The 14424-nt window shown below is 38.4% G+C and overlaps 1 protein-coding gene across 2 annotated transcripts in view; it reads right to left on the reverse strand.

The window, feature by feature from the left end:
• Nucleotides 1–14424, reverse strand: part of ADCY8 (adenylate cyclase 8) — a 250218-nt gene that overhangs the window by 38529 nt on the left and 197265 nt on the right. For both annotated transcript variants that reach the window (XM_021666890.2, XM_021666891.2), the window contains one exon: nt 8038–8210. In XM_021666890.2, the coding sequence (XP_021522565.1) occupies nt 8038–8210 (173 nt within the window). The remainder of the gene's footprint in view (nt 1–8037; nt 8211–14424) is intronic.

The following is a 14424-nucleotide window of genomic DNA, read 5'->3' on the forward strand; positions in this document are numbered from 1 at the left end:
GGTTTCACCATGTTGGTCAGACTGTTCTCGAGCTCCTGACCTCGTGATGCACCTGCCTCAGCCTCCCAAAGTGCTGGGATTATAGGTGTGAGTCACCATACTGGGCAGAGGGATATTTCAATACATGTATACTATGTGTAACGATCAAAGCAGGTTAATAGCATATTCACTATCTCAAATATTTATCATTTCTTTGTGTTGTGAACATTCAAAATCCTCTCTTCTAACTATTTAAAAATATTCAGTAAATTATTGTCAATTATAGTCACCTTGCAATGCTGTAGAACACTAAACATATTCCTCTTATCTAGTTGAATTTTGTTGTCTATTAACCCACTCCTCTCTGTAGGAAGGACTGATGTGTTATATAACACTGAAATATTGCAGGTATCTGTTTTCATGATTGGGTAGAAAGAGTTGCATCACTTATCTTATTCTACTTTTGTGGCACTGAGTTTGGAAATGTAGCATTTGCCTTGAAAGGCTGAAGATGATGAATGGGAGTATTCCCAAGTTCAAGTGTACTCTGCCCTATGATTTGTATTCATATTTTGTACTGTGTAACTGAGACCGATGAGGTGCACTTGGCCCAAGTGGAGTTTTTCCATCATAAACCTGGAAAAGTTCCTGTTTTAGGGCAGGTCCTGGAAAAGACCAGTTCTGCTTTTAAAGAGTCTAATGTGTCTTTATGCAGACATTCTTTTCTGCAACAGTATGGTCACTGATGATGCACTTGAGGATGGAAATTGTGAATCATCCTTAAAAATGTGGCTAACCTCTTTGCTCTGTCCTGCCTATACTAACCTAATTTTTAGTTTTTAATTGAGCAGACCTTGATTGACTTACCCTGGTGTGGTCTGTGCCAGTTCTTTCTGTCTCTCTGCCTCATAATTGATCAGTCAGCATAGTGGCCATGCAGGCGGTCATCCTGAGATGTTAAAGAGACTCAGCTACATGGACTGAAGTTATCCTGGAGGAATACTTCCCCAGCATCTTTCAGCCACAGTTCTGGGCATGGCAACAAAGTTGGAGATCTCTTAGGGTTATTTTTGCTTTGATAAATATTCTTGTATAAACATGAGAGAAGAACTAGAAGTGGTTCAGTGAAAAATACATTGTACATGATTGCCATAAAGACTAGCATTCCAGAGCCAGCTTTATCATTTACTAGTAGGTCATAGTTTCCTATAATTAAAAAGAGACTGACTCTTCCTACTTTTAAAAAGAGGAAGATGGCACTCACATCAAAAGGTTATCAAGATGTTTAAATGAGATTATAAATTAGAAAGGGACATGTGAACTATTTGGTATTGTATATATATGAGAGAAAATTGCTATAAGGCTACTACCATCAGTCTTGACAATTCTGGTTATTTATGAAGATTGTGTGAACCAAGAACCTTTCCAATGTAAGAAACAAATCATCAAACCAATAACCATTTAGGTCAGAAAAATTCTTTTCCCTGCCATATGGCTTCTAAGTTTTGCCAGTGTCAATTTTCTTTAATTCCCTCCAAATGCTTTTAGATAAGTGTTTTTTCCCTATATATTATCTATTCTAACTCATTTTCATTTGTGAGAGCCTCATCTGGTAATACATTTTATGTCTGAAACGCCTTCAACATCTAACTAACACTATTAGTTAGTTATAACCAATAGTTATAACTAACTATTGGTTATAGTAAGTTAGTCTTGCAAGGATTATTTTGGTAACCATGGCTTATCTGTAGCCTGGAGACCTCTGAGAAGCCCTACTCATGCTATTGAGTTTCCAAATACAATAAAGTGGAAAGAGGAGTGTCATGAAATAAAGCTGTGGGTTTGTGTGTGGTGGGGTGGGGTGGGGGGCAGCTAGATACCAAAACAAAAGGCAGAGGTGGTATTCATTGCTTCTGTAAACACCTTCTTTGTAACAACAGGTGCACAGTAGTTCTTAAGAGATTTTTTTGAATTAAAATACATGTTCTTGATGTTCTTCTGGAAGCAGAGTAGTATGAATACTGCTGACATAGAAGTCAAGAGGAATTATTTAGGTAGATAGTGAGGGTATAAAAGTCCTCATTAAGGTTTTCCTTTTAATGAAAAGCAGCTCCAAGTTATTTTCCTTTCTAACAAGGGCAGCCTGTAAAATCCAGCTGCAGACACAGATGCCGGCAACTTGTGTCAATCATGTTCAAGATGGTGGCGCCATCTTCCCATCTTTTTGTCATACACGTGTACAGTAAGGAGCAGACGAGATGGTGCTGGTCAAATGGAAAGCCCATTTGCATATAAGATTAGGCAGGAAAGATTTAGCCAAAGTTAACACTAAAGTCAGTCTAGCCACCCAAATCCAATGCCATTTATCCTAAAAGGACTGTTACTTCTATATTAATATTTCAGCAACATCTGGTGGAGGGAAAGCAGTGTTACAATCCATTGGAATGGCTGACAGCAGTCAAACTCCAAATGGTGCTGCAGACAGAACCATGTATGAGCATCTCTTTCTTCCAAGGACCCTTAGATTGACCTCAGGAGGAACGCTAGCTGCTGTTCTTCACACAACACCCCTTTTCAACAGGAAGTAGCCAGAAAGAGTAATCACCCAATACCCCAACAGCAGTTAGGGTTACCAATCCAGAGGGGAGAATGATACAGGAGTTAAGAAGAAATTACTTGGGCAGATAGTGAGGGTATGGAAGTCTTCAGTAAGCTTTTTCTTTTAATGAAAAGCAGCCCCAAGTCATTTTCCTTTCTAATAAAGTAATGGCTGTAAAATCAAGCTGCAGACATAGAGGCTGATGTTGCAATCACGTTCAAGACAGTGGCTCCATCTTCCCTTTTCTTTGTCAGCCATGTGGACGGTGAGGAGCAGAGAAGATGGTGCCAGTCAACTGGAAATCCCATTTGAGTAATAAGATGGGGGCAGCTTTCCCCACATGCTATGTAAATGTCATACCTGACTGAATCAATCTGTGAGTCCTATGTAAATCAGACACTGTCTCCTCAACCTGACTATAAAATCTGGTGCATCTGCCGCTGGCCACTTTTTTTTTCTCAGAAGTCCCCTCTTTCTAAATAGAGATAGAGCTGTTTTTCTTTCTCTTTCTTTTGCCTATTAAACCTCTGCTCCTAAACCCCTCGTGTGTGTCCATGTCCTAAATTTTCCTGGAATCAGACAATGAACCCTGGATGTCTACCCCAGACAACGTAGCCACTTCACTGTCATTGCTACTTCCAAATTTTAGACTAAAAAGAGGTAGATTTGTGAGGGAGACTCCCTCCCAGGACATCACCTACAAGGTGGGTTAGTTAATGGTAGAACCAGCAAAACTGATGCCCTTAGTAAGTGTATTTTGTTGCCTCCCTAAATTAACAATATGCCCACTGAAGAGTAGAAACAAAAGCCAGAACTTGATTCTACATTTTATAACCAGAATTATAATGCATTAATGCAATCCAGTATTTTTCCTATGTTTTAAGAAGTCAACAAGGCATGGGTAGTGGGGAAATAGTATCTTCTGAAGATCCGTTAAACTACATATCTAATAAAGATCTTGAGAGAACAAAAACACTAAATGCTTTGGAATAAACCAGAAGGCTTGGACAAATAGAGATAAAACACATTAAATGTGAAGTATGAGACAAATCCAAAAGCAAATTGTGCCTGTATGTTGAGGAGCACGTATTATAAGGACAATAGTGAGAAAAAAATCATAAGGTTTGTGTATGATAGTTGGCTTACTGTGAATCAGTGATGTAACATGATTTCAAATGAGCTAATTCTTTCAGTCACTCATTCATTTAATATTTCATTCTGCAAATATTTAATTGGACACCTACTGCCAGATAACTCTAAGTGCTGACTATATGAACATGAATAATGGCCCTTGCCTTCAAAACTTCCTATTTTAATAAAAGAGGAAGACATGAAAATTAATTACTTTAATACAGTGAGGTAAATGCAATAACAAAAACTTATGTACACAGATTAGAAAATGAGGAACGGTCAAAGACGGTTTTACCAAGGAGAGTGTCATTGAATCTCCTGTTTCGGGCTGGGCATCATGAACTGAGGCAGGGGGTTGTTGTGGAGCAGAGAGTTTGATGAGCAGATTGGGAGATGACAGTGTGAAGTATTCAGGACCATCCCAATGAAGATGCAGCCAGGTTGTTGTGTCCAGGGTTCTCTGCAATACTTTTTATATTTTCTCTGTTTTCCCCAGATACCTAATGTATAGGAACAATCAGCAAAACTATTCTTGAATTAATGTGAGCTCCTAAAGTGTTGGTTAAATCCAAACAGCATGAGTAGCCTGCAACTGCCAACTCAATACTGAGTGACTACTGACCTATAGATTTATAAGACAGCTGAGATGGAAGGCTGAATGAGTTCTTTCATTTTTTATTAATTTAATTCCATTGATAGCAAAGAGTAAGACAATAGAAGACAAGCCAATGATTGTTCTCAAGTCAGGAAAAAGCTGACAAAAAGTGCTTGATCACCAGCAGCGATGAACTTGGGGTTATATTTACTTTCATGATCTCAGTTAATTTGACTACAAACTTTTCCTGAAGACCTTCAAACAGAATCCAGAACTAAGCTTCTCTCCTAAAAAGGAGGGAGGGAATAGGAATGAACATATACTGAGTACCTGCTATGTGCCAGGCAAATAACAGCCTCACAGCAGCCCTAGGGCGGTACTAAAATAAATTGTTTCCTGTAAAATTCGCATGAATTTGCATATGCAACAGAGTCTATATTTGAAGCCAAAGCCCTGGCTTATTCCATTAATGCTGTGTCTGCCTTTAATTCAATAATTTATAGATGGTTTTACTTTTATTTTTACTCTAAAGGTGGTTTATTTTGTTCATACATCTCTTTGCCTTCTTTTGTGTTCATTTTGCCTGGCTGTAATACATCCTTTGCCACTAACCATCTCACCTAATTTGAAAATGTTTTGAGTTTCTTTGCTTGGAATATGGTGGAACATTATTCAGCATAATTTAAAAGAGGTGCACACTTAAAAAGTGGACTTTGGAGTCAGAAAGACCCAAGTTTGAATACAGATCTGTTATTTACTGGCTGTGTGAACCTGGATAATTGCTAACCTCTCTTAGCCTATGTTCTTCAGAACGTTACCCTGAAGATTAAATCACATAAAATTCTTGATACACATGTAATTTAAACATTAGTATCTAAAGTTTATAAAGAACTCTTATGTCCTGGCTATTGTGAGAAATGCTGCAATAAGCATGAGAGAGCAATCTGAAAGTATTTATCAATGGATGAATGGATAAAGAAAATATGGCATATGAACACAATGGAATTCTATTTAGCGTTAAAACAGAAGGAAACCCTGCCACTTACTACCACATGAATGAACCTGGATGACGTTATGTTAATGAAATAAGCCAGCCTGGAACCTGGATCTGGGACTTCCAAGCCTCTATAACTGTAAGAAATAAATATTTGGTATTTATACTAGTCTGTGATAATTCGGATATTGGTGGTCTGAGTTGACTAATACAGACAGATGATATACCACTTTACCTACGAGCAAATTGAGCACAGGGTCACTACTGGTAGGTCTAGTATTGTTGACAAAAGTACGTGTTATCACTTATATGTGGAATCTAAGAATTTTGAACTCATAGAAGCAGGTAGTAGACTTATGGTTACCCGAGGCTTGAGGTGTATGTGTGTGTGACATGAAATTGAGGAAATTTTAGTCAAAGAATACAGAATTTTAGTTAGGAGAAATAAATTCAAGAGATCTATTGTAAAATATGACAACTATCGTTAATAGCAATGTATTGTATACTTGAAAATTGCTAAGAGAGATCTTATGTGCTATCACCACATCCACAAAAAGCATGTGAAGTAATGCATATGTTAATTAGCTTGATGTAGCCATTCTACCACATACACATAGATCAAAAAGTCATGTTGTATACCATAAATGTATACAATTATTTCTTAATTAAAAACAAAAATAACTCTTAAAAATTCAACAAGAAAATAATGAACAACCCAATAGAAAACAGGGTAAAGGATGTGAGCTGGCAGTTCACATAAAATAAAACCCAAATAGTCAATAAATAAACAATAAGATGCATGAGCTTATGCATAATCAGAGAACCACAAATGTAAACAGTACAATAAAATGCACACACTCAACCAAGCAAATATTTTAAAAATCTAACAATGTAGGTGGGAATGAGAGCAACAGGACCACTGCTTATAAGAAGAAAATCACTTCAGTCACATTGGAGAGCAATTTGGCAATATTTTAAAAGTGAAAAATGCAGATACCCTTTAATCCAACAAGTGTACTTTTATATCTGCACCCCAGGAGATATGGTCAATGATGGTAACTAAAGCATTTTTTATAATAGGGAAACTGGTAACAACCTAAGTGTCTCTATTAATAGATCAAAGGATAAACATTTTGATATGTTTGTATTTCATATGTACAGACAATAAAATGAGTTATGTCCATATATATCAACCTAGATGGATCTAGAAAGACAATATTGCATCACAACAAAATAATAAATATTATAAATTATAGATACAGACATAACTATATGTATATGTGTATATATGTGTGTGTGTGTATATATATATATGTGTGTATATATTATATATATAACATGGATGGGAAGGATATATATTAAATACATTAGAAGTTGGATTTGAGGAGACAGAGAGGAGAATAATACTGGAGAAAGGAATTTCAACATCTGAAACACATTATCCTTTTAAAAATGCATAAGAGAATATGACTAATTGTTAGCATTGTTAACTTCCAGGGGTTGGTTCATGGACATTCATATTATTAGTTCTGGGTACATTTTCTTACCCTTCTTGGATTATCTTGGCCTTATCTTTTCCTTGGACTCTTGGCCACTTATTCTGGCCTCAGCTAGTCCTGTGTGCTTCCAATACCTGAGGCCAATCAGCCTGGACTGACTCCTTCCATCACTTCTTGTGTGGGGTTTGTCTACCCCAGTGGCTGTGAAGGTGCCAAGTGATGTCATAGAAAGTGCATGCAAAAAGGGAACACTTAGCAATGGGAGAGAGAGAGAGAAGGAGCCAGCAGACATATTTTTCTGCCTTCCTCTGTTCTGAGACACTTTTTCCCACCATAGAGACTGCCCAGAGACATTTCAAGTGGCTCTGCGAGTAGATTTTCCAAGGCACTAGTTGAATCGCTTCACAGCCCATGTTGCCAGCAAAATGTAGCGGTAGCTTGCATTTGCCTCCCATCCTTTTCTTCCTCACTTGTCTTTTCCCTCACTTTCACTGTCCTGGGGTTTCATTAGCCTTGTCTTGGGCTTTTTCTCTCTAAGGAGTCTAGACTAAAATATTCTTTTTTGGACTTTTCTGTTGCAATGATAATACATTTGTCCCTTGCTATCAGCCCTGTGGATACCAAAATCCATGCATGCTCAAGTCCCCTGTATAAAATGGCATAATATTTGCATATAACCTATGCACACCCTCCCCTATACTTTAAATCATCCTTGGATTACTTACAAACCTAATGTAATGTAAATGCTATGTGAATAGTTGTTATACTGTACTGTTTTTATTTGTAATATTTTTAGTTTTTTAAAATATTTTCAGTCTGAAGTTGGTTGAATCCACAATGCAGATGGTGTGGATATAGAGGACCAACTGTATGATGCAAAGAGAGAGCATGAGGGCTTAATACACAGCAACTGCTATTAATATTGCTACAGTCAAATTATAAACAGATCCTAAAGGTGTTAGAGCCACTAAATTTGAAGAAATCATAACTTACTAGATTTGGAGGAGACCTGAGTTATTATGTAGTACAAACTTTGATTAATTAATTAATCTGTAATTCATATAAATGATACCACTGGTTTTTGCTTAGACTTGTAAACTAGAGAATGCTGGATCTGAGATGTAAGTCAATATCTAATCAGTCCTTAAGTTTCAATAATGCGACCTGCATCCTTTTCCCAATGATTCCGCTTCCCACAGAAAGTTGAGTACTCTTTGAGCTCACAATGGTGGGCACTTACTCTCCACTGTGGTTGAGGTTGTCGTAACGCAGAAAGAGGCCTGCATAGACGGTCTCAGTAAGCAGGGCATAGATGGCAATCATGATCAGCAGCACTGCCAGCTTCAGGACGGAGTTCAGCCGGAGGAAAACTGCACAGGTCACCATGGCCAACACTCCAGTGAAGACAAAGTACTGGAAACAGAGAATGCAGGTGGTCAGATTCAATGGGGGCAGCAGTTCCCTCTCCTAACTATGGATGCCAGTAGGTCTTACACACATTTGCAGAGTTTCCATTTGGAGGTCTCCAGGCCTCCTGAAATTTAACAGGCCCCAAATTAAACTCTTCATTTGCCTAATGCCAAGCCATGCTTCTGTGAATGGCATCACTATTCACAGCATTTCCTAAGCGAATAACCTTGGTTTCATCTTCGTTGCCTCCTTCTTTTCCACACAGGCCATCCTAAGTTGGTAGATTCTACATTTTTTTTTTTGAGATGGGGTCTCATTCTGTCACCCAGGCTGGAGTGCAGTGGTGCGATCTTGGCTCACTGCAACCTCCTCCTCCTAGGTTCTAGCTATTCTCCCACCTCAGCTTCCCCAGTAGCTGGGATTACAGGCATGTGCCACCACACCTGGCTAATTTTTCTATTTTTAGTAGAGATGAGATTTCACCATGTTTGCCAGGCTGGTCTCGAACTCCCAACCTCAGATGATCTGCCCACCTTGACCTCCCAAAGTACTGGGATTACAGGCATAAGCCACCGCGCCCAGCTGATTCTGTTTTAATAGAATAGCCACTTCCCCTCCAACCAGCCTTCTTCCACACTGTTTCTATCTTAGGTCTTACCAACAGCTCCAGAATAGTTTTCTGGCAGCTCTGCCTGCAGTTAGTCCCCAGTCCCCACCCTATACCCATATCGTTCTCTACCCAGTATTTTTAAAGCACAGATCTGATCATGCCATCCCTTAACTTGAACTTCTTTCATAACTCTTCTCTCTCTCAAATTGTGTTCTCCTTTCTGAATAGCAAAGCTCACAAGGCCATCATATATCAGATTTCCTTTCCTCTCTAAACCCTTCTCCCATGTCCTAGGGCTCTGTTGCTCGACTCTCATCCATATGACTAGGGCTTACTCCTCTGGCAAATGTCAGCTCAGAGGTTCTTTCCTCTGAGAAGCTTTCCTCAGTATCTCCAGGTCCATTCGGATCTTGCTTCCTTCCTTCACAGCACTCTGCATAGACCAGTATAACATCTAGCACCCTGTATTAGAAGTAACAGCTCAAATTGCAAATTTGAAATTAGCCAAGAGCTGGAATACTGGTGTAGCCTTAGGTGCCAGTCTACTCCAACAGATTCTAGCCTTTTAGGGGATGCTCCCCAGCCTATTTCTTCCCTTAGAGAAGTATCCCAATATATCATTCTGGTTGGTGGGTTCAGATTCTGATTATCAGGAGCAAAAAGAATGAAACTTGCATTATCAAAGGCCCATTTTGTGGCAATACTGTGATCTCTATATACATTTTCACTTGTAACATTCAAAATAACTTGTCAAGATAGGAGTCATAATATCTATTTTATACGTTAAGAAACTGAGGTTCATGGAGCTTAAGTAAATTGTCCAAGATCTCTTGGCTATAAAGTGGCATCTAGGTCACCAGGATATAACCAATTCACGTAAATAGGATTCTAGTTGAAATATTGGACTTGATAATTTCTAAAATTCTTTTTGGTCTTGTTATGCATGGCTGTTCGTAACAACTTGTCTTTTCTCTTCTATTACACAGACAATTTCTATATGGGCAGGGCAGGTGGGTAGGAATTTCCAAAAATGTCTGAGTAATTACTGGCGAATTGTTTACAGATTTCTAAGCCTAACTAAGTCATTTATGCATCCTTTTAACAAATATTGACATCGACAAGTATGGAGAGTGTCCTGACTGAGTTCTCCCTGAGGGCCCCATGCCTTTGTGGGAATGGGGTGGACTTGTAAGTGAAAAAGGCATTTCCTTGCCCTTAGGAACCTAGTGTCTAGTGTCTCCTTTACTTCTGTCTTTTCCTTTTCCAATAAATCCAATTATGTTCTGGTCTCAAATGGGATGATGGGCTTTCTTCAGCTGTCCTTTAAGATCTTGGGGAAGATTTTAGGTAATTCATTTTGATGCCTCTGTGTAGGAAGCTGTGTGTGAAGTGACCGGGCGACAAGCAGTTCACTTGCCAGAGCTCATTTTCTGCTACAGGGAAACTCTAAGACCCTCCATTTTGACAAAGACCAAAGAAAGAGGACGAGATCTGAGGGGTCCTGATTCTTTGTTGCCTGTATCACAGTAAGGGGCTGTGCATGGCTTTTTGCAAATTATGAATCATATATTAGATAAAAAGCCATTGAAATGATTTCATCCTTGGAACAAAAACTTATGTGGTCACAACAGCTAATTTATAAAATGCAATAAGCATTTATTGAGTGCCTACTGCAATCAAGACATGGTGCTAGGCACTGGAAATTGGAAGGAGAGTAAGAGATGGCCCAGGCCTAAAGGAAGTCATGGTCTAAAATGTAAAGCAGACATAAAAACACCAACAGTAATCATAGTATAAAGTGCTGTGCCATCAATGTGACTAAATGCAATGTGGGTACAGAGGCAGGACAAAGCATTGTGCATTCTGTGGGCACATCTGTACAGGGAGATGAGTTTGAACTGAACCTTGAAGGACAGAGAGGATTTCACACAGTAGAAAGTGGAAAGGGAAGGGCATTCTAGGAAGACAGAACAGCATGAATGACAAACTGTAAAGGAACAAGGTGTCAGAAGAATTAATTCCTTAGGTCATATTAGAAAATCATACAACTATTCTTAAGGAGATCTAGTAACACCAGCCGAAGAAAATACTCGAATGTGTTGCCCTCGTCATTTCTCTAACAAGGCTGCTGAAGGTATGACAGGCAAATATACATTTATATGACGTATTGATGGATCTTTCTCTTTTTGTTGCCTCAATCAATTGTGGCAGTATGCTCTTGCCTTCTTTACTCCATTCCCGAATCTATTGAAAGGATCACTGACTGCCTTGTAGGGTTTAGGTAACTTTTTACTTTAAAGTATAAAGGTGAACCTTTTGGAGGTTCTATAAACCATGGGGCATCAAACAGAATGGCCCCTGGATAACATCAGAGATATCTCTGCTGTGCTTTTTATACTTTGAATGAATACTGGGGGTGGGACTAGGAAGTGGGAGAACAACAGGAAGCTACAGAAGTATTATGGCTTTGTGAAAACATTTCTCTTTTGCTGGGTCTGGACCGATAAATTCCGTGTGTCCTGTAATTTGGGAAGAAACTGGCTCAATGCAATTACTTAGTTTCTATCAAATAACAAGCAATTTTTGTGTTATGTTACTCCAGGAACTTAGAAGGTCCATAGCTCCTCAAGTGTCCCCTAAATGGATCCTGGGTATAAGAGGATCGTAGGTGTAGTAGGGCAGAGATAAGGGCAAAACCATGCTGTAAAAAATCCTCTTGTATGGACATCTGTACTTTATTCTGTAGTTCATAAGGAGCCATGGATGGATTTCATGTTTGTAATGGATTCATCAGTTCAGTGCTTTAGAAATAAATTGTAGTGGGGAAGAATATATGATGTATCGGGATTAATGGAGAGAAAGTGAGGACTTAAAAACAAGGTCTTGGCAGATCTACCTGATAAACTTAGCAAGGCATAAAAGGTTGGACAATATTGTCTAGTTTTATGAGGAGGTAAGACAGAGAGAGGAGTCAGAGATAGCACTAAGATTTCCACTTTGTACTAATCGATTAAGTAAGAAATAACTTAGAGAAAAAGTGTAGAAAAAAGCAGTGAGTTCTTTCCTAGGCATATCAAGCTTTAGGTGTAGAAGGAGTGATTCAATAGGGATGTTCAGTGAGCAATGACATAAATGAGGCTGAGGTGCAGAAGGTAGATGGGGTCGGGAGACATGTTTAGCATCATGTAGCTGAACTTACAGGTGTGGAAGAAACCACTCAAGCAGAGTAGAAGTAAAGACAGAAGTTACAGAGACTAACATGGAGAGACTACCATGTTTGAAGGACTGTGGAAGAAGAGAAATGAGAATGTTGATTAGGAATTTTTAGGGATGTGAGGAGGAGAACTAGAAGACAGTAGTGAAGAAACATGTGCCCGAAGAATAAAGAGCTCTCTATATAAGGGTTTTCAGAGGAGCATTTAAATGACAACAAAGAATTTTCAAAATAATTTTAAACTGGAAAGCAGGCTGTAAAATTGTATATACACTATGATTACAACAATGCAAAATATGAACACAGACACGACATGGCTTTTGAGTGGATTATTTCCTTTTGTAATATCCTTTAGTTTTATTTTAATGTGCAATATCAAAGGAAGCAGTACGTCAAATGTAGTGTTTCGGGGTAAATCCTTGTACTCCAGAGAATTCTGTCTCCCATATAGTAATGGGGTTTTCCATTTTTCCCTAGACCTTTAAATGGTTAAAAAAATATTCCAAGATTTGTATGATAAATGTTAGTGAGCACAGTTCCCAGTAATCTCTGTTAAGGGAAACATACAAGTTATGCATTGTAAGTGCATCACCTTTGCCTTAGGAAAGGATATAATGACAGATCAGTTTTTACCATTAAAAAAAAATGGCTGGAAAAAAGAAGTCAAAGATACTTCAGAAGGTAAAACAAAATGTAGACAGGAGAAGACAAAAAACCCCTACAGATGTGGTGTTGCAAAACAGACCAGATTCATTTTACATTAGATGAACTACGGGTTAGATGGGTGAAGGGACAAGCTGGGTTGGGGATGCCTGTAACTCAAGGATTAAGTTGGTGGAAAGTAGATAATTAAACCTAAATATTTATTTGGCACATATTCTGTGAATGACTTTGAATGACTTTATGTGTTTCATCTCATTTAATTATTTAAATGGCCTAGGTATAGGTATTAGGATAGGTATTATTCTTGTGTCCACTTTACAGAAGAGACGAAGTAGATAAACACTTTTCTTCTTCTGAATACACAAGATTTTCTTCTCTCAGATAGATATTCTGGCTTGAGAAATCAATTTCTTCAAAGTCTGTACTAAAAAATTGGAATCACATGATATGACAAGGTGTTAAGGGTAGCAACATCTGATTCTGTTTCCATGAAAAAAACACTTTACAAATGAAAACGTGCTTTATTCCACAATTGTTGACTGAGGACCTACTATGCACCAAAATTGTGCCAGACTAGAAGGACATTGTCAATGCACCGTAAATTGCCTTGGCAATATATGCACAATTTACTCTTAGAAGAGGAGGAAGAAGAACTATTTTACATAATGATAACTGATGAGGGAATTGAGCATCCACCCCCATAAGTAAGACAAACTGGACTCCCTGCAGCTATTTGGTTGCTGCCAAAATCACATAACTTGTGGGACAAGAAGGAAAGAAACAGACAATTTTCAAAAGTCACTATGGTTTAAAGAAATCATCTGGACTTATTGCTTTATACAAAACCTGATTCTTAGCAATTGTAGCTCTTGACATAAGAAGCACAGTGAAGTGTGTTCAGGCAAAAGACAGAAGCTGCTCTGCTTCTTCTGAGACCAGCCTGGACTCTCCAGAAGGTCAAGCAAGGAGGGTATCATAAACCTGGGGACCACCATAAGGTGCTGGGAAGATAGCTGGTCTGACTCTCCAGGGTGTTCACTGGGTTGTGTTAAGTAGGGAAAAGAAATTTTGTATGTGGTTGGTGCTCTGGTATACTCTTAATGGTCCTTTGGTTCATTCAAGATGCTTGTTTTCCATGTTTGTATTTTTGAAAAATCTTCTGTTATTCATATCTTTGTCTTTTACTATGCAATATGTTCCCCCACCCATTTTATGATTTTGTCCTTATTATGGGTTGAGTAATTTGATTATGATGTGCCTTTGTGTGCCTGTGTGTGTGTTCATATTGAGGTTTTTGGACCTGTGGATGTATGGTTTTCATCAAATGTGGAAAATTTCATGCCACTATTTCTTTAAATAGGTTTTCAATCTCCTTGACTTTCTTTTGGGTTAGGAGCCAGGACTCCAAGACTCCAATTATACATATATTATGCTGCTTTAAGTTGTCCTCAATACTGCTTTTATTTTAATTTTAAAAAATTTTGTATTTTATTTTGGATACTCTATATTGCTATGTTATCAGTTTCACCATTTTTTTCTTCTGCACAGTCTAATTTTGTCTATCATAAATACAGTTATAATAATTATTTGCTTGGCTGGGTGCAGTGGCTCATGCCTATAATCCCAGCACTTTGGGAGGCCCAGGCAGGTGGGTCACTTGTGGCCAGGAGTTTGAGACCAGCCTGGCCAACATGACAAAACCCCATCTATACTAAAAATACAATAACAAC

The sequence above is a fragment of the Aotus nancymaae genome, unplaced genomic scaffold (genome assembly GCF_030222135.1).
Source record: "Aotus nancymaae isolate 86718 unplaced genomic scaffold, 86718_ANA_hifiasm-v0.15.2.pri h1tg000036l, whole genome shotgun sequence".
Lineage (NCBI taxonomy): Eukaryota > Metazoa > Chordata > Mammalia > Primates > Aotidae > Aotus > Aotus nancymaae.